The sequence below is a fragment of the Triplophysa rosa genome, linkage group LG15 (assembly GCF_024868665.1).
Source record: "Triplophysa rosa linkage group LG15, Trosa_1v2, whole genome shotgun sequence".
Classification (NCBI taxonomy): Eukaryota; Metazoa; Chordata; class Actinopteri; order Cypriniformes; family Nemacheilidae; genus Triplophysa; species Triplophysa rosa.
Window position 1 is genome coordinate 15,355,446 of NC_079904.1, and position 21,733 is coordinate 15,377,178.

General features: G+C 40.1%; 1 protein-coding gene across 1 annotated transcript; it reads right to left on the minus strand.

Annotated features, from left to right (window-relative positions):
• Positions 1–1,300: 1,300 nt before the first annotated feature.
• On the minus strand, positions 1,301–21,574 carry taf4b (TAF4B RNA polymerase II, TATA box binding protein (TBP)-associated factor). Its single transcript, XM_057353302.1, has 15 exons — positions 20,882–21,574; positions 20,606–20,739; positions 19,180–19,494; positions 18,884–18,994; positions 18,677–18,799; positions 18,494–18,583; positions 17,133–17,297; positions 9,334–9,460; positions 9,022–9,127; positions 8,072–8,241; positions 4,339–4,469; positions 3,608–3,733; positions 3,475–3,531; positions 2,825–2,941; positions 1,301–1,710 (listed from the first exon to the last, which is right to left on the minus strand). Exons 1-15 carry the CDS (start codon positions 21,426–21,428, stop codon positions 1,576–1,578), a joined length of 2,454 nt encoding a protein of 817 aa, XP_057209285.1. The 5' UTR covers positions 21,429–21,574; the 3' UTR covers positions 1,301–1,575.
• Between the last annotated feature and the right edge of the window lie 159 nt (positions 21,575–21,733).

Below are 21,733 nucleotides of genomic sequence, written 5' to 3' on the forward strand. Positions count from 1 at the left end.
TGTAAGAATGGGAAACAGGCCTCAGATAACATTAAAAACATCTTTGTTTTTATGAGTGCGCTCATGCATAATCATCATCGGGAAAATTACCTCTTGTCTTCCTTAGTTTTGACGCGCCGTCAGAAGAACGGAAACACCAGAATGCGCACGTTCTGTCTTTGCGCCTTTGACGTGTGCCGGTTAACAGCGCGTGCGGCTGATGATGCGATCAATAATTCATTGAATTGAAGAGCTGCAGTCTGGAACGATTTCAGCTGCATCTCATCGAGTCCGTCGTGCACGAAGTGTTCATCCATTAGTCGGCATGAAGGGTCGTGAAACGTCCTTGATGAAAAGACTGATTGGTGAACCCTGGTGCGTTTTAATGTACATGAGCTGCATCTTTTTTGTTGTTGCGAAAAAGCACATTTTGTTCCATTGCTGTGCTTGAGAATTTTTGGCTAGTTTCTGATTTTGTATTGTGAGCATGTATTGGCGTACCGCTGAATAGCACGCGCACACACTGGGGATTGTGAACGCTGCGGGCGTATCAATATTTAGCTCCCAGCATCTCATTCATGATTATTCAGTGGTAATGGAATATTTCGGAATCCTTTACCTCGGGCAAGCACACGGAGTATTTAAGTTTCTGAGGTTGTGGCAAGGCATACATTAAAGGGGCTCTTTTTAAAGAACATTCAATTTAAAAATGCAAAGATGTTTGAGGGAAATAGTGAAGTGGAGGTAAACCCTGCGCAACTGTGACACTGGATAGCCTTTAACTTAAATCATTTCGAGTATATTAAAAAGTGATGCTCCGTTCGCTTATCTTGATCTTGTCAGAGAAAAACTTCTTGATTGACTTTCTATTGGCCAGGTCTAACGTTCATGATTAGTCAGTCTCAAATTCTAAGGCAGTTTTTTTATCCAGATTTGGACTACAATTGCTTATCCTGCTCGTATTGGTTATTTCTGGTCTCTATGCGATTGTCCCGCAGTGATTGGTTGATTTTAACGCCTATGGCAGTATAGTGCGATTGGTTAGTTGTGTTCCCTGAGGCAGTGTTTTGTAGTGATTGGTCTGGCCTAAGTAAGGGCACGAACTGTCCTGGAGCTCGTACAGACCTCTGTACAACCCTCGATTGACTTTGAAAATGCAACAACAGTCAGTCTGTTACAACATTTCAAACATGGTTGTATCAGCTATGTAGTGAAAGCAATTTCGGAGTCAATCTGAGAAGCAATGAACGAACACACAGTGGTATGAAACAAGAGACACAAAAGCTGCTGCTGTTAAGTGTTTAATCTCCTGTGAGTCCTTTCAAAGCGGATACAATCTTAACGTTTATATATCATACATACCAAATACATTCAACATGAAAGTCAGCACAATGAGGAGACAAAACTTACAAAAACAAAAATAATACTTTTTTATTTACATTTCATCGCTTTGACACATTCAGGTAGCAAGAATTGGTTTAATGTTGAATCAACCAATTTAACATGGATTCAACATCAAATCAATTATTTTTGCTATCTTGGTAATGACATAACTGAACTCACCTGAACATATACCTCAAATGTGTAACTGTGTGTCTATTGTAAATATGTTTTATATATCATAAGAGAGTGTCTGAGTGTTGGGTCTTGCTCCATGCAGAAAATCAGATCTCTCAAAGTGACTCGTATTGGTGGTCTCTGAATCGAAAACTGCCAGTATGGACCTAACAACTGAAGGGCGAATAAAAACAAAAACCTTCTTTAGCCACACACATCTATGTGGTTTAACCAATAAGAAAGTGGTATGAATGAAACGTTAGTGTTTGCTTATTATATTTATACAAACCTAAAACTAATTTGTTATCCTTTGAGGAATCATTCAATTATCAGAAATAGATTTATATCAAATTTAACTTTGAAGGGGAAACTCACCCTGATCCTGGAATAGAAATGACATTATATGTCAATTCTGTCATTTACTCACTGTCTTGTCATTTCAAACCTGTATGTACTTTCTTCTCCAGAACACAAAAGTAGATATTTTGAAGAATGTTGGTAACCAAACAGCGGCTCCACCTATTCACTTCTATTGTATGGACATAAAACCAATGCAAGTCAATGGGTACCACCATTGTTCGGTTAGCAATATTTTGAAATTTTGTATTTTGTGTTTACAGAAAAAAGTTATACAGATTTGAAAGAGGGTAAATGATGGCAGAGTTGAAGTCCTTTAAAATTCGGAATCTCTATTGTTTTCTGGGTCTTTCCCTACCAAATGCAGTTGTTCTTCATAGAGATGCATATTTAAACAGAGACGAAACCTCAAAAAGAGGCAAATACAAAACTTCCTCGGGCAGAGGAGGCTTTTTTCAAAGGCCCGTGTAATTTAAGCGCACAAAACTCAAAACCATCTTTTCACTTATTAGCATTCTGCTCTGCCTAAAGGAAAAGGAATTCACAAATGTAAAAACTAATTAAACTAAACTAACATACAATCCTCTGGTCTTTTGTTCGATCTTTTCCTCAACACTGTCCCATTTTCCTTAAAAAGCTCATAAAAATCATTTACAATTTCACACGCTATTTTACAGATAAAGCTGAAGTGTGTGTAAACCCAGAAAAAAGATTTTTGTCCGGAGGTCACGTGACCGACACGTGAATTTAACTCGAGCCACAAGTGTAAACACAGCTTGGCTAAATATAGACAGAAAATCCAAAATTGACTAAACTTTTCTCTGTACTACAGGCTATTCATGTGTGCAATTGATTATCTCGAACACATTTTGTAAAGAGCACACAGGAAAACTCAACACAGAAGGGTGGTTGTATAGACACGTGCAGGTACCTGGTTGGTCCCTGGGCCGGGTGCCTCCAGAGGTTTCCTCTTACGGGGCCCCAGGGCTGCCAGCGCTGCCAAATTGGCATCTCTGTGCTCCATCTGTGCCAACTCCAACTGCTGCATCTAAAACAAAGGGGTAAAACTCTAAATAAAAATAGAAAGCGTGTTTGACAGGCAATAATAAATAAAATCAATTTCTGGGGACTCCAGAAATTCTCACAGCTGTGGTGGTGATACATCTCTAATATCAGCACTATTGATTTTACCCATACCCTATGACAAAAAGACCCACATATGTACATGTCATGGGTGTACACCGTGTGTTAGGGAGCCCGAGTAAATGAGCGCTACCTTGTAAACAGACACACAACTCTTCCAGAGGGCTTTCATTACATTCTGTTCCCTGTTTCGCCCCGGGCTTCAATTCCAGACCCAATATTAGACTCAATTAAAATGAGCCCCCAATTAGGGAGCCTTGTCTCCAGGGTATGTGTATATGTGCGTGTGTGTAGCTGTCTATGTGGGGCACAAACGGGACTTTATGAAGAGCATTGATTGTCCTCATTGCTATACAAGAGAGCAGAAGGAATGAAAAACAGGTTGTGGAGGAGGGACGGGTGATTTTTTCAATTTACACAAACACACAGACATCCCACCTCTTTCGCTCTCTGTTTCAGACGCTGTTGATCAGGGTCTTCATTGTTTGAGCGACTCTATGAACAAAAAAAGAGAGAAAGGTTATGTTAGTGTTTAGTCACTTCTGAACACAAACGGCTGTGTGTTGGTTACCCGGGCGATGCGGAGCAACGCTTCTCGCTCTTCTTCCTCTCGTCTCTGTTTCTCCAGTCTTTCCAGCTGCTCCAGAAACTTTAGCTGAGAGCGCGTGTCACTGGTCTGACTGTAGCGCCAATCATCCTTAACACAGGAAATACACACAGCGATAGCTTTCAACAAGGACACACAATTCTGAAGCAAACCATACCTAAAAAAGCCTGGTTTACTGAGATGGAAATGTAACTAGTGATGAGATCACATTTAATTACAGAATAACAGCACAGGAAGTCGCTTGGACCACAGGAAACACATAAGTGTCCAACAATGCACAACAATTCTGAAGGTCAAGTTCATTTCAGCGCATCTCAACGGTAACCGTTTTCATAGACTTCAGAAAGCTTTTAGCACAGTAACAATGCAGAAACAGTACTTGGCTATTGGCTAACCCCTCAAAACACTATTTAAGCAGCTTGATGGTGATGGAGACCATTTTTTCATAAGGATTTATAAGTTGAGCTGTCAGGTACAATTTTGTGGCTATGTCAAGTAACCTGGAATTTTGATTGAAACAGAGATGGAGATATAGAGGCAAAGGTTACATAGTGCAGCTTTAAATGTCAGGAACAAAAAATTTAGTTTGTGACAATGCTAATAAAGAAATTCCCAAAAGTCAACATTTAATTTAAACAACTGCTATTATTCTAGCAAATGTGTACAAATATCCATGTGTTATTGTAAGGTCGTACCTTATAGGAGATCTGGCGATGTTGTGCCACAGCAGTGAGCTTCTCCAGCAGGTCTCTTAGTCTCTTTTGTGTTGCCAGAGAGAGCATTTCAAGAACGTCAGGACATACCTCTGTGATACCCAGAGAACCACCTGTCCACAAACAAATGTACAAACACAGTTTTCATGTATTGAGCCAAATATAACACCACCGCACTGTGTTCTCTTGGTATTGGCGTTTCTCTGACAATTTCAAAGCACAGAATGTCAGTTACGTTGCTGTCTATGAGCGGGAGTCATAAAGCTCCCGAACCTCATCAAAACGATCTTAATTTGCATTGCGAAGATGAACGGATGTCCTAGGTTTGTCGAACGACTTGAGGGTGAGTAATTCAAAGCAGAATTTTCATTTTTCGGACGTGCATACATTTTAGGACAACTATCTAGAAAAATCCCTATAACTACAATCTTGAAAATGTGTAACAGAAAAGTGTAATGTGTCCACCTTTGGAAAATTGACATCTTAATCCTAGATATATTAATAGAGCTGCTCGGCAATTAATCGCATCCAGAATAAGTTTGTTTACATAATAATATATGTCTGTGCACCGTGCATACTTATTTGGTATTTATAAACACAAACACGTACACATACATGTATATATTAATATATATCATTTAAATTGTGTTAACATGATTTTTTTTATAATATATTTTTCTTAAACATGTATGTGTATGTTTTTATAAATACAAAATTAAAATTCACAGTGCACAGACATATATTATGTAAACGCAAACTTTTTTTTTCTGGATGCGATAAATCGTTGAACATCCCTGAAGCTCAGCTTTGAGAAAAATGTAAGGCTTGGCAAAAAAGACAATGTGTGCAAAGCTTATCGAGTCAATCATCAGAACGACTGCTGTAGTAAAAAAAGGATCAACAAAATATGAATAACTAATAGAATTTTGCAGCGATGCCATAGAAGAACCATATTTGGTTCCACAAACGAAACATTCAGTCAAAGGTTCTTTAAAGAACCATCTCTTTCTTACCTTTTTATAATCTGAAGAATCTCTTTTTGTCACAAAGAACCTTTTGTGAAAAAGAACATTCTTCGGATGTTAAAGGTTCTTAATGCAACCATTTAGACAAAAAAGGTTCTCCTATGGCATCTTGAAGCACCTTTAATTTTTTTAAGTGTGTGACGTGTCTCCATTTTGTACCATACACCTCATATTTTGATGGTTTAATATAACCTGGGGGAGCATTAAAAGCAAAAACTGTACAAATATGCCCTCCAGACATCACTTTTGGACACTGCAGTACATTGCCTGTGTATGCCAGACATTTTTTTTATGTTGTCTATACATCTGGCCAGCCCACCCACAAATCGGCCGGCCCCTCTGGAACGGTCCGTGTACTCTTGCCCTTTTTAATCCCCGTGTCGCCGCACTTTCCATGTGGCTCTAGTTCTTTAAGAATCCTGTGTATCTTGTTCTAATTGAGCTTTTGAATAGACCCATTAAACGCCTGACAGAATAAAAGATCACGGCGGATTTGGAAGCAAATGTTTTCATTCAACTGGAATTCAGCGATTTAGATGTTTTCCTGTACTGTTTATATTGTGTTCAGATTTCCACAACGTCAGACGTGCTTTGTTCCTGACGGCCTGTTACTCTTGTCGAGTAGACAGACATCTGCAAACATTCCAACGCCATCTCATTTTTGCCCTTTCTGCTGATGCGGACCGTGTTCCTGTGAGGCCAAGCCTGTCTCTTTCATTTCCACCTCCTCTGCACGACTCCCCATACCTCCTGGCTATCTCTCTCTCTATCGTCCTTTCTCTCCCTTGTTCCGACGCTTTTTTTGATCAGAGCAGTTGAGTGGATTCCTGCCACTCTGGCAACTTTGCGTGCCTCAGCAGTCATTAGCATACTGATTAAGCAGAACGGGTTCGTCAGAGATACCGCTGATCAAAGACAGAGCCCGCGCTCCGTGTCTGTCACAACACACTGCAACATATGCCCCAAAAAACACAGACAGGATGTACAGCGTCGAGGCAGAGCTGAGGGAGGTGAACCCACTTTGACAAACAGAGAAGGAGACATATGCAATCGTCTCGCTTATCCAAGTCACTGGCGTATCTTTATTCAATGTGATAAAGACTGTAGCTTGGGTCAGCGAAACGGTGTGTTGGGGAATGTTAGTATAGAGAATGTGAAGCTACGTCACGCCGTGTTGAAAGTTGCGCCATCTTGGGAGGATCGCTGTTAGTGCATTCAATGCAGTGTTTTGTTTTCTTGTTTAATTAGGAAATATAACTGTGGTAGGTCGGTCTTGCTGTGTCTAAAAACTGCAATAGCATTACGCAGAGTCATTCAGGAAAAGCCCCTGGTTCTTTCGATTTCTCCATATACCAAACAAAACAAGTAACGGTACATATCAAAACAATAATAGCAGTGTAGTATGATCCTCCCAAGATGGCGGCGCCACGGCAGCATGCAACATAGGGCATGACGTCAGCTTCACATTCTCTATATTGAATAACACCAAATAAGGTTGACTGGAAGAGCATGGCAATACTAAGGTGAGATGTTACCCCAAAATTTGTTCCAGCATTTTATTTGAATACTGAAAAGGCTATTTGTGGACATCCCCACAACATACAGTAGTGGCCAGAAGTGATGTTCGGAGGGCATATTTGTACAAGATTTGCTTCTAATGACCTGACAGTTTCAATTAAAGCATCAAAATATGAGCTATATGAAACAAAATGGAGAAAACTGAACTTGGTTAAAGGGCAAGAAATTCTCACATCATTTACTACCCTGTATGACTTTCTTTTGCAGAACACTAAATATATTTTTTGAAGAATGTTGGTAACCAAAAAAACATTGGCCTCCATTGACTTCCATTGTATGGACAGAAAACCACGGGGACAAATTCTTAAAATATAATCTTTTGTGTTCCAAAGAAGAAAGAGTCATACCGGTTTTAAATGACATGAGGTTGAATAAATTTTGATCATTTTTATTTTTGGGTGATCTGGCTTTTAAGGTATTTATCTGACAAAATTATTTGGAAAAAAACTACAGCACAGGAAATATGGTTTATTCTATTTTATTATACAAAAACCTAATATTAACAGTTTTATCAGCAATATTATGTTTTTTATTTCCTGGGCCTTGACTCAATAAGTTTGTACGTGTCGTGTCATTTTTTTACAAATCCTTGCTAAATTCATCTCAAAGCTGAGCTTCAGTTCACACTCCAAGTCCAACTACACAACAGGAATTTAAGATATTTAATACATTCTTAAAGGGATACTTCACCCAAAAATGAAAATTCTGTCATCGTTTACTCACCGTCGAGTTGTTCCAAATCTGTATACATTTCTTTGTTCTGATGAACACAGAGAAAGATATTTGGAAGAATGCTTATAACCAAACAGTTCTTGCCATAGTAGGAAAACGCAAAAGAAGATATTTTGAAGAATGTTGTTAACCGGTCCCCATTCACTTGCATTGGTTTTGTGTCCATACAATAGAAGTGAATGGGGTCCAGAGCTGTTCGGTCACCAACTTTCTTCAAAATATCTTCTTTTGTGTTCTGCGGAAGAAAGAAAGTCATAAAGGTTTGAAATGACAAGAGGGTGACTAAATGATCACCGTATTTTCATTTTTGGGTGAACCGTCACTTTCATACAGATAGTAAGATTCTAGTAGCCGGTTTTGACTGGGCTGAGTGAAATTACCGATGTGCAGCACTCGTGTCTGGAGGGCTGATGGGAATAAAAAGGGCTCCTCTTGACAGGAGCGGATCACTGATCCCACGAGCTCAGAGCCAGAGGCCAATATACGAGCGTTCTCCTCACTCACATTCACTCCTGCCATGGACGCCACATCATTAATGTCTTCGTCATCTCTAAATGAAGAGCAACAAATGCACACGAGCATAAAATAAAATCCCTCTACAAATGACTTTAATCCAAAGTGTGGTGTGGCTTCTGAAATGAGGTTCCTTCCAATATCACCTCGTGTTCCATTTTCAATGACAATTTTCAGGTTAAAGTCTTACTGACAGTCTAAAGTTATTTGTTTCATAAGCAATCACTACTGTATTGTTCTTAATGTTTGTAATAAAGGGATAGTTCACTCAAAAATGAAAGTTCTGTCATCATTTCCTCACCCTCTTGTCATTTCAAACCTGCATGATTTTCTTTCTTCCGCAGAACACAAAAGAAGATATTTTAAAGAAGGTTGGTACCCATTCACTTCTATTGTATAGACACACCAACATTTGTCAAAATATCTGTTCTGTAGAAGAAAATAGTAACGGAGGTTTGAAATAACAAGAGGGTGAGTAAATGATGACAGAATTTTCGTTTTCTCTTATGGGTTACTAGTAGCTGTTTTTCAGCTATTAATAGTGTCTAAAAGTGCTGTACACCACTCCGTTTCACATTTTGTATCATTTTCTTTTTGTACTCGCCAATTATGTCTTGTCCGCATGGCTTGAGGCGCCACTGACTTTCTTACCTCTTAGGAAAATGCCTGTGTGTGTCACGGACCAATCAACTGATGCAGTTTATCAGGAAGCCAAATCTACAGCGACAAAACTGCCTTACACGTACACTCACCCTTAAAAGAAACTACATACACGCGCACAGAGCGCCTGAGAATGGCCGCGAGTCAGAGCTATTACCGGAAAGAGCTTTGGGTGCTGTCCTTGAAGCCTTGCGTCTGGGCTGCAAGGGCCGGCTGAGGAAAGTGCATTTTAGACGCCTGAAGGAAAGGCCGCACGACAGCACCTGTGGGGACAGAATGAAAATACAGATATTTTTATCAGCTGGAAATGAATTGGGACATTTGAAGGAGAAAGAAGCAGAAAGTAATAAACCTCGCCTAGTCTTTTAGTCGTTCAAATTAAGCCACAATCAGTAAAACTTACAACACATCCATGTAATCACACAATGTCAATATTTACAGTATGAAAGGATGTAAACGGAGCTTAAACCTCTTGGATGAGTTTTGGTTTGAATGACCAGCTGTTTGGGTTGAGACTGGGTCTGCGCAGGTAGGACCACCTGTGGTGATGATGTCACAGAATGCGTGACGATTACTCCTTTGGGTTGCTGAACCAACTGCCAAAAAGTTAAAGCGATAAGTCAGCGCTCAATTGAATAATACAGCACAGACACAAAAATGATGCATATGAAATATCTAAAGAACAGAACTATGGTGTGTCTGGGCCACCTTGAAGCCATTTATGTCGAGCATTAGAAGGAACACTTTCTGATTCTCTCAAGTAATCAAAATCTCCGAAGTCTATTCAGGTGTATGCAAAATGAGCTTCCATATTTCTGTGGAAATCCATCAAGACGTCCAATAAAATGGTGATATTAGATTACAGAAAAACAAATCATGACATTATTTCAATATGATAACATGACATTCCTGGTAAGAAATGGGGTATGACTCATGCATCTTTGTCTCGGGTGTAAAACTAATTTGGCTGTGCTAGAGCTTGTGGGATGCTGGTGGTTTTAAGTGAATTAGCCTGTTTACCGTGGGCGGTGGTGAGTTAACCAGGAAATGAAGACAAAGTGAGGGAGGCTGTCATAAAAATGAACCAGTGCGCCGGGAAGGAGACAGTGTGAAATTAGAGTCTCTCTTTCTCTCTCTCTCTCTAACACACACACACACACACACACACACACACACACACACACACACACACACGTCTAATTCTGTTATTACATAAAACATCAGGATTGTGCACTTAGGATCCAACATACTAAATTCCAGACACCATATGTTAAGGAATTGTGGGGTAAAATGTACCAGTGAGTAAGTTGTGCTGCAGCCTTATGCTGGGTTCACACCAAACCTGAACAATCACGTTCCATGCTCTTTATTACTCATGGGAAAAGTTAGTTATTTTCGTGTGAGTGACACGTAAAACATCACACGACGGGGAACGTCTTCACGCATCCAGACCCGGCAAACAGTAGGTGTCAATGAGCTCTTCGTGTGAATTTCTCGCTTGAGTTTTTTCAACTTGCATGGAAGACTGCCCAATTCGCGTCATTTGCATCGCATGCCACGAGTTCGCGTCTATTCGCTGTCTTTGCATTGACCTTGTATGTAATTTAATCGCGCAAATTGCTTAATTCAGGTTTAGTGTGAACCCAGCATTAGTCCATTAAAACGGTCCACAAACAAAATTTTGGGTAACACTTTAAACCAAGGTTGTATGTGTTAACATTAATTAATTTAATTAAAATTGAACAATACTCCTACAGCATTTATTAATCTTGGTTAGTTTTTGCTAATGCATTTTAAAGTCAAAAGTTGAATCTGTTAACATGCTTAGTGAACAAACCTAAACAATCATATTGGCCTTAACTAACATTAACAAAGATTAATAAATGCTAAAAAGCTATATTTCTCATTGATAGTTCATGTTAGTTAATTTATTTACTAATTTATTATGAAGTGTTAGCAATTTTTTTTCATATTGATGCATATAAGTAAAAGTTATAGACTGTTTCAAAGCAACAACATAAACAAACATTACTGGGCATGCGCGCGTTCTCAGACTGCCCTTAACTTCCGGTACACATTCGCAAACAATAGAGTGCCTGTAGATTATTTCTCATAGCAAGCAAAAGAAACCGAGAAGAATAGTTACTTGGCTAAACTTGTCTCTTCAATATTTCGAATTTAGACTGTGATACCAAGCTAAACTGCGACAAAACTACAGGACCCATTCAACAAATTGTTTATTTAATAAAGTTAACATACAACAAAATTCAACTAATCCTTTATTTAATACAATTATTATACAATAAAATAATAATAAACATGAAAATTAACAAACTAAATAAAATATAAATAGTTATATTTTTTGACACTAGCCAGACGGATAAACAAACACCGACCTGAAGTTAAAGATCGGGAATCATGCTATGTCTGCCTTCTGCATTCTGACTTCTTTACACTGTTAAACGTGCTGGCTTCTCATGCTTAACATGGTCAACTTGTTAAAAAAATGACATAGTATTTTTGTACTTGATACACTCCCCCAGCACTCCAACTTGTTTCGGAACGTTTTTTCTAATTCTGTATCCCTGTGCTATTCCTTTTATTGGCCAAAAGCACGGCAAGGCGAAGGTGAAAGAGCCCGTCCACAAGCCAACCAACAAGTGAGACCCGCATACCATCAAGCTTATCCTCGCGGCAGCTCGTTACTCTTGCGATAGTGTATGGCGTTATTTTAATGACAAATGTCGAGAGCGCATTCTTACAAGGCGAGAGCGCATTCTTGTCATACGAGCTTGTGAATATCTCCACTCGCACGCCGATTTCCTTTGCTCATGCACAAAACTGGATGCGCGGTTTCAATTATACGCTGCTCTCTTATGAATTTTCTCTCCTCTCGCTCAGTGAGCGTGCGCCCACTCAAAATGCGTGCCGTGTGTCCACGAATCCTTTGGTACTCTTGCTCTCGAGAGGTCCTCCTGTGTGTTCCAGGCATTATAGGCTGTCAAAAGTAGTCAACCAATCAGGGATAGGCTTCCACGGCGGTCCAATGAAAATGCGACCTCTTAACTACAGTAGGCCTAATTGTTAAAAATGCTTGATGAAAAGAGTTGTTTTTTGTGTTCTTTTCTACAAAAGTGTCATGTTAAGGTGTAATTCTTGTGAAATAGTATATTGTAAATTGCTGAGTTTCATTCTTATAAAATCTTTTAATATATAAATCTTTTAATGAGTGGATTCTTGCGTGTGGGTAGGTGGGTGTATGGGGGGCACCTCTGGGGGTCTTAATACGCCTCTGGATCCACCACGTTCTCTGTTAACAATTTTAATATATTTTATGCAACATTACTAATCAAATGTATATTAGAAATGAAACGTAAGGGAGCATTTGGTATATTGCATAGAAGTTCAGTTTTATGCCCTGAACTTCTGGAACACTGAATGCAGAACACTTACAGTGTCTGTCTGCAAATGCATTAAATGCATAACCAAATAGGTATAGAATATTATATGATTTTCCAAATGCATTCCAAATCTGTTACTATAAAATAAAATGCTAAAATAATCTAAAATCGTCACCATGATAATTAAAGAGTGTGAAGCTGACGTCATGCCCCATGTTGCGCTGCCATCTTGGGAGGATCATACTCCACTGCTTTTATTGTTTTGATATGTACCGTTACTTGTAGTAAATATTATTTTAGAATAAAGCTAACTTAAGACACCAATCTAAATTGTTCGGTAATCAATTTAGTACTATTTTGACAATACTATGTTTAGTGTACGACATGCATGAGGACCACATGAACTTGAGGGTGTTGGCCTGTTTTGTCTGAATAACATGGTAGTTAAACTGACTAGGATGTTTATATGTAGCCTACAAAGCATCCCAATGCCCCGTTCATTTCTAATATACATTTGATTAATAATGTTGCATCAAATATATTAATATTGTTACCTGAGAACATGGTGGATCCATCTTGCTTCGTTGAATACGTCGAGTCACTTTCAACCAATAAGATGCCATGTAAGAGGTCGCGTTTTCATTGGCCCGCCGTGGAAGCCTATCCCTGATTGGTTGACTATTTTTGACAGCCTATAATGCCTGGAACACACAGGAGGACCTCTCGAGAGCATGATTACCAAAGGATTCGTGGACGCACGGCACGCATTTTGAGTGCGCACATGCTCACTGAGCGAGAGGAGAGAAAATTCATAAGACCGCAGCGTATAATTGAAAGCGCGTCCAGTTTTGTGCATGAGCAAAGGAAATCGGCGTGTGAGCGGAGAGATTCATGCGCTCGTATGACAAGAATGCGCTCTCGCCTTGTAATAATGCGCATTTGTCATTAAAATAACACCATAATAGTGAAGTTTAGGTGTGTCTGTTTGTTCACGGCATTTCAGTGATGGATGTTTTATAAACGGTGCATATAACGCTGGATTTGGAGATCGTTTGAAACTGATAGATGCCACGGTCCCAGTGCTAAAAGTTGCCGGACATGAACTGCACGCGGTAAGTCAAACTAAATCATATGTCTGTGTTTTGTTGGCAATCAGCGTGTACATGCATAATGTACAAAACACTAAGGGATGATGTGATGATGTGTTGCTTGCTCTCCCCAGTAGTCCCACCTCTAGCAGCTCGTGTTTTTCCTGAAATAATTGTACAGCTGTATCTCTATTTTATAAATTTGATCAAACTAAATACTCTTTGAAGATACGACTTATACAATACTGCTGTATAGGCACTCAAGATTAATATAAGATTGGCAGAAACTGCCTGTGATATGCGATCTTTAAATGCAGTCCTGGCACGCGTCCAATGAAACCGTCTATATAGTAACCTAAAACTGTAAAATATTAACCGTTTTATGGTCTACAGGCTGATGTGATATCACCACAATATTTCTGTAACTTGTTTTATATAAATTTGTTGAAGAAATGTGGTCAAAACAGGTTCAATTTAATACAGGACATTACTACAGAAAATTAAAACATTGCAATTGTTAAATGGGTTGACACCTACCTAACAAAAACAAGATTCTTTTAAAGTGTTGACACCACAGCATGTGTAAATCAGGCAGACCACAATTTTGGAAATTTTGAAAAACAAATCTCACACACTGTCACACACAATCTAGTAGATGTCACTTAAAGGTCTCCTCAGACGAGCACTCTCGACAAGATGGTATGATTCATTAGGGTCTTCATGAAATGTCTGGAACATATTTTGCTTAAAAACACTCAATGGCTGTGTAAACAAAACCCTTCTTGCCTCGTCAAAAGCAGCTATGCTCACAGCAACCCGTTTTGGTGCATGTCTCTTTAACTGATAACGAGTTACAGCGAACCCCACCCCCCTTATGTCCGGCGTGTCAACACAACACACGTGTAGTACTGCCATGGCAATGGTTTAGCTAAATGATATTTCCTGAATTTCTCTGTGGTTAGTTTTATCTTAAACGTCTCAAATCATTCGTCTGGAAACAAAAAAAATCAGTCACAGCAAACAGCGCATCCTAATGCGCTTACGTTGTGCGTGTATGCTTGCCTAAAATCCAAGGAATCCACTGCAGATCTCAGCGGAATTACATGGATTTTAGCGCTTGTCGTTGACAAGTTATAATGTTACACACACAACGTGAGAGCTAGTTTGCTGTGACAGATTTTTCAGCCTAAGCACGAATGATTTGAGACGTTTAAAACGAAACTAACTCCAGTGTTCACCCGTTCATTAGCAAAACAAACAGCTTGCCGCAGCTAAACATATTAACGCACATAATGTATTAACATTCATACAGCTAAACTCCAAGTGTCCATCTGCACTTATATACAGTAAGTTTAACACTGGCTTTGAATGTTCTATTTATTTAGCCTGTGACTGACTAAGCTCCCTTCGCTATCATATGCTAACGTTATCCTAATATATATATATGGTACATGTACGTCAATTCAGACTGTTAAGAAATATTACTTACATCGGCAGCTTTGTCTCGTTCAGTCGGTCTCGATCCCTCTTGAGGAACAACTTTGAAGCTAATCCTGCTTGTACTGTCCCAGGTTGATAAAGTACTCCGGCTTGAAGTGATTCGCGCAAACAAGCAGGTTTTTACTTATGGTTTCTGATAGATTTCCACTAAAAATAAAATAAATCCACTCCCGTCTCTTCCTAGGTTTGGACTCTGTGCAGCGACTATATTGCATGTTGTCCACGAACTTTAGCCATGACTTCACGTACACCGCTGTCGCTTGTGAAAACAACAATGGCGGAGCGCGGTGGGTGGAACTGTGTAGATTAAGGGGCGGTAACATTATAATAAAATCCGCTTTGGACGTCACAATCGGAGCGAAATCTGAACTGCTCGATTTCTCACATGCTTGCAGGGAAAGTCACACCAAAACAAACTTACTGGGTTCTTATTTTTCACGTTTTCTGGGTTGCTAGATGCACCGGCGACCCAATTATAGCACTTAAACACAGAAAAAGTGGGGTTTTCATCTGATGTCTCCTTTAAGGACTTCATGACTAAAGGTCAAAGGATAAATCTTTAAAAAAGACCTTTCCAGATCATCACCAGTGTTTGTGACACCTGTATCACAGTGGGTTCTTAGACGTTAAGCATTTCAATATTTAATTCACATGGCAGGTAAAATTATGCCATAGTAATCTCATCTAGGTCTAAACAAATATATATAAAATGCATATAATTGCCTTCTGCTGGGACATGGAGTAAAGTGTGTTGAATGCTTTGGGGTACGCTGTGTCAGTGGCTCAAAGATCAGGTATCACACACAGTTTCTGCCAAGCTCATATTAATCTTGAGTACCTTTACAGTAGTATTGCACACGTCGTATCTTCGAAGAGTGTTTAGTTTGATCACATTTCTAAAAGAGAGATACAGCTGTATAATTATTTACTGAAAAACATAAGCTGCTGGAGGCTGGCAGGGGGGACGGAACTACAGTATGAGCACACATCACATTATTGCATTAATCCCTTCATGTTTTGTACATTACGCACGTACACGCCGATTGCCAACAAAACACAGACATATGACTTAGTTTCACATACCACGTGCAGTTCATGTCCGGCATCTTTTAGCACTGGGACCGTGCCATCTATCAGTTTCAAACGATCTCCAAATCCAGAGTTATATCCACCGTTTATATAACATCCATCACTGAAATGCCGTGAACAAACACACCTCAAACTTCTCGCCCTATCGCAAGAGTAACGAGCTGCAGCGCAGGCCCACAGAGCAGCCAAGCTTGACGCAGAACAGCCAATCTTGATAGTAGGCGGCAGTGGCGATCCGTGGCGATCCGTGACTCCTCTTCCTGGGAAGCAGTAATGCGAAGCTTGGCAAAACGTGTATTTAGCCCGTCATGTGTCTCATGTGTAATCAGAGTTAATTGTTAACGCAGTGTCTTCTGAACGCGAGCGGGCATGTATTTTGACATGATGCTTGATGCACATAGGTTCACGTGAAGCGCTGAACACGTATTTTGAATTCCTGCTTCCCCTGAAGAGGAGGCACCGATCGCCACTGGTAGGTGGGTCTTACTATCGCTTGTTGGTTGGCGCGTGGGCTGGCTATGTCTTTCGCCTTGCAGTGCTTTTCCGGGAGAATGGCCAATAAAAGGAATAGGATCCCTGTGACGAAACAGGGATCCAGACTTATAAAAAACTTCCGAAACAAGTTAGAGTGCTGGGGGAGTGTATCAAGCACAGAAATACTACATGATACGTCAAACTCGGTTTTTAACAAGTTGACCATGTTAAGCATGAGAAGCAACGTTTAACAGTGTAAAGAAGTCAGAATGCATGAAACAGCGTTAAATCCCCCCTTCAAATAGTTCTGAGTAAGTTGTGTCAAATGCTTGACAAAAATGTATACTAAGCGTTGCTTCTGAATGCAGTTAATAATACTTCCATTACAAAAACTATTAGGAAATGTGGACAATCGCTTCACTACATTCATCAGACATCGAATTAGTTATAATAGCTGTACCTCATTTAATTCCTCCTTGCCTAAAGGTCACTAAAGTAAAAGTGTCTCTTCACTACTCTTATGCATGTAATGTTAAACCCGACTATAGATTACTAAAAAATTATGCTGTTCCAGGTCTGTTTCCATAGTAAAACACCAACACTGAAAGATCATTTGTTCTTGTTATTATCAAATTACTCTCACATTGTTTCATATCGGCAAACCCCTGAAATCATCTTCATGATAAATTACACAGCTTTATGAAAATGGGGCTTACCAGCTGAGCAGTTCTGGTTGGTTGTGTGGATTTGAGGGAGGAGCTGACGGTGGAGGCGGGCTTCTGGGTTGCACCCTTGGTTGAATCTGAGGGCTTGATTTGTTCACACTGCTGAATGAAAAGCTGTGAGTTTGGAGTGAGTTGACGCACAGCTGGCAGGCTTCTCTAAATAAGAGAACACATCAGCTTCAACGTTCAGCATCTCCAGGTATATATACAGTTAGGTCCATTAATATTTGGATAGAAGCACATTTTTTGTTATTTTAGCTGTGCATCAAAATGTATTAGAGTTAAAGTTTTATAATGGATATAGTCGTGAAGTGCACACGCCCAGTTTTATTTAGAGTGTATTCACATCCAGATTAGCTCAAGGCTTTAGGAATTATAGCTCTTTAATATGTAGCTCCCCCCTTTTTCAAGGGACCAAAAGTAATTGGACGGTTGAATCAAAAGCTGTTTTATTCACAGGTATGGGCTTTTCCTTAAACCATTTCTTCATAAATTAAGCATGTTGAAGGAGTTGATTCTACGTGTGGTGTTTGCATTTGGAAGCTGTTGCTGTGAACCCACGTCATGGGGTTCAGGGAGATCTCCATGAAAGTGAAACAGACCATAGTTAGATTTCAAAAACGCAACAAATCCATCAGAAAGATGCCAGGAACATTAAGAGCTGCCAAACCAACAATTTGGTACATTCTGTGAAAAAAAACACACACCGCTGAGCTCAGCAACAAAAAAATCCTGGGCGTCCGTATGAGATATAAGTGGTGGACAACTTCACAACATATAGTCTTTGTTCCACTTAGAACAGACTATGGTCTGTTCCACTTGCATGGAGATCTCCCTGAACCCCATGACGTGGGTTCACAGCAACAGCTTCCAAATGCAAACACCACACGTAGAATCAACTCCTTTAACATGCTTCATTTATGAAGAAATGGTTTAAGGAAAAGCCCATACCTGTGAATAAAACAGCTTTTGATTCAATTACTTTTGGTCCCTTGAAAATGGGGGGAGCTTCATATTACAGAGCTATAATTCCTAAAGCCTTCAGCTAATCTGGATGTGAATACACTCTAAATAAAGCTGAGCGTGTGCACTTTACAACTATATCCATTATAAAACAGTAACTCGAATACACTTTGATACACAGCTAAAATAACAAAAAATGTGCTTCTGTCCAAATATTTATGGTCCTAACTGTATGTCTCTTAAAGAAGCCATTTGGCAGAGAGTTTCATTCATATAAAGCTATGAAGGTCTGATAATAGATTTAAATTGAAAAACGGGTCAAAAATGAGGTCAGTGCCTTCTTTAATGACTTTGTAAAAGCTTTTAAAATGGCTCATGGCTGAAATCACCTTCAGGAAAGGCACCAGATATGGCTGAGGGGAAGATTTGAGCTCCATGTAGAGTTTTTCAGTAAACTCTTCCTCCTCTAGCTTCCCGTCCTACACATAGGGAAGACAACAAACAGCACATTAAACTAAAGTATTTTACTATATATGACACGTTAATCATGAGAGCAGGAAACGACATCACACCAGCAGGCCCTTGACAAGCGCTTTGACGTTTTGAGCCATGTTGGCCGAGGGAGTGCCACTCGATGCTAGCTTCATAAGGGTGACCAGGAAGTTCTTACACTTCTTCACGTTCTCCAGGGTGTCCTAACAATAAAGACAAAACAAAAAGTAGCATTTCAAATATGTTTCAAAATCAACTTCATAGCAATTCGTTAGTTTTTAACTTACCGCTGTAACAGTGACTGAGGTTGAGGATGTGTTTGTGTTGGATCTGGTTTGTATGTTAGGACAAACCATACGTGGGGCATTACCCTGACCAAGAGCGCCTTTTCCCGTAGACTAGACAAATGAAATATAGACATGGTTAAGCAGATTAATGAGATATAGGAATTAATGACCTGAAGGAAACTTGAGACCAGCCAACAATGCACGTCAGTCAAGATACTGCCCTGAAGTCAGCGTATGAATCATTTTTTTGTTTTGTTGTTCGGATCAATAATTGATGTAGCCAAAGTGAGTAATACCTTTACAGCCGGCGAATTAATTACAGTTGCTGCGCTGACAGAATTACTCCTCTGGTTAAAGGTCCCCGCTGTGCTGCTGTTTGGAGTCATTTGACTGCCTTTGATAACGGTCCCCACGGTGGAGTTGAGCTTTTTGACCGCAGTTCCTATAACACTGCCTGGTTTAGTGATGGTTGTTCCTGTCGAACCGGATGGGGTGAATATAGCTGTCCCTGTGGCCCTTGGTTTCTGAACAGTTACAGTTGTTGGGTTAGGTTTGAAGTTGGTAGTGGTTGAAGGGGGGAGAGAAACTCGGATGATGGGTGTAGCAGTTGCCTGTGAAGAGATACGAGAAATCAACTAACGTTAAAGGAAAAGTACGTCTCAAAATCAAAATGGTGTTATTTTTTACTCACCCACATGACGTTCAACATGTTTTAAGACCTCCCGGCGTCTTCGGAACACAAATAAAGATATTTTAGGTGACATCCGAGAGATTTCCAGGCCTCCTCATAGACATCATGGTTATAGTTGTTGTCAAGGTCCAGAAAAGTACTAAAGACATTGCTTTCATGTGGCTCAGTGGTAGAGCATTGCAGTAGCAACACCAAGGTCATGGGTTCGATTGCAAAGTTACATTATAAATGTAAAGACATTGTTAAATTGTTCCATCCGCTCATAGTGGCTCAATTTGATTTTTTTTAAGCGACGACAATACTTTACTTGCGAAAAACAAACCAAAATAATGACTTTAATCAATATCTTCTCCTCGGTCTTGTCAGTCTATAGTGCGCGTTCACGAGAGCACTTCGACGCATGCGCATTCGGTTTGTACGGTTGGGTAAAAAAGTGCAAGTCTTCCTCAATATCGAAATCAACAGACATTTTGCGAAGATCAGCTTATATACATCGTGCGTCTGATTGTAAACACAGAGGTGCGCTTACGGGTTGTCAGTCAGAACGGCAGCGTCTGCCCCCACTGAATGCGCATGCGTCGAAGTGCTCTCGTGAACGTGACCACTGACAAGACTGAGGAGAATATATTGATTAAAGTTGATATTTTGGTTTGTTTTTCACACATAGTTTTCTCGTCGCTTCAAAAAAAATTCAATTGAGCCACTATGAGCGGATGGACCAATTTAACGATGTAGTTAGTTCTTTTCTGGACCTTGACAACAACTATAAACACGATGTCTTATGAGGAGGCCTGGAAATCTCTCGGATGTCATCTAAATGTCTTTACTTGTGTTCCGAAGACGCCAGGAGTTCTTAAAACATGTTGAACGTCGTGTGGGCGAGTAAAAAATAACACCATTTTGAGATGAACTTTTCCTTTAACGCATTTCTTTAAAGATCTTCAAATATGCTAGGTTTCATAAATTTTTGTTTTACAGAACCTTTGATTTCATTTCCAGACATCAAACAGTGATCAAAATAACACACGCACCTGGGTGGATGAAGGTCTAACTATAGCCGAAGCATTAGGTGGTTTTGGCAGCATTCCTTGAGCCTGCGCTTGGGCCAAAGCCTGCTGAGATACCAACATCAACTGCCCACTGTCACTGCGGATTAACACCATTCCTACACACGTGGGGCAGAGAGAGAATGACATTGCTAATATATGAGATGGTTAAGACTGTACAGCAGGTGAAGAAGTGAAACAATAGTTCCTGAAGCAAAATTCCTGACAGATGCGAAGTTGCCAAACATGTCCAAAACTTACCCTGCGGGACTTGGAAGTTGGCAGGCAGCTGCAATGGCACGGGGGCACGTGTCACCGTCAGATTTTGCAACGGGGTTGAAATCCTCGACAATGTCACACCTGGCGTCAGAGTGGTGACCCTGGGCTGGTTCACGGCTACCTTTGCAGGTTGAGGAACCAGTGCCAAGCTGGTGGCCCCTGATCCCTGCACACCGGATGTACCAGTCACAACCCTGGTGGTGGATCTGACGTGTGCAGTGCCAGCTATGATCTTAGGAGCAGGTTCGGATGAAACTGATAGGCTAGTTGAAGTCACAGGCTGTTGTGCTTCTTTTTGTTTCGGTTGTTCTTCGTTATGAGAAGCTGAATCCGAGTTGCTGTTTTTAGATGTGTCGGGGTTTGACGTCTCGTTTTCCTTACCTGACGCGGTTTGTTTAGTTTGCAAAGACTCATCAGAGACGCTCGCGCGCCCGTCATCTCGCTCCTTTAACGCTTCAGCGGACACTTCATCTGTTTTCTCACGGGTGTGATTGTTGTTTAACTCATTTGAGACAGATGTTTCTGCCATTATTTATTTGTATACTGTACTTGTAAAAGCAACTCGAGTTCAGTACTTAAACGCGTTTTTCCCATCTATGCGTTGAATTAACACATGCGTCTTTATGAACAAAACTTATTCGCGTGGATGCGCTTAAAGATGAACAAACACAAGTCTCGTGCTGTTTGTCTGCATGCTCGCCTGACACCAGCACATTGACCCCACCTGTTATCTTACGTCATAAACAACGTCATCAGTAATCAAGACGTAAAATGCAAATGAAAGGAACATAATTATAATATTTAATTAAATAAATAATCAATGCACATTGATTC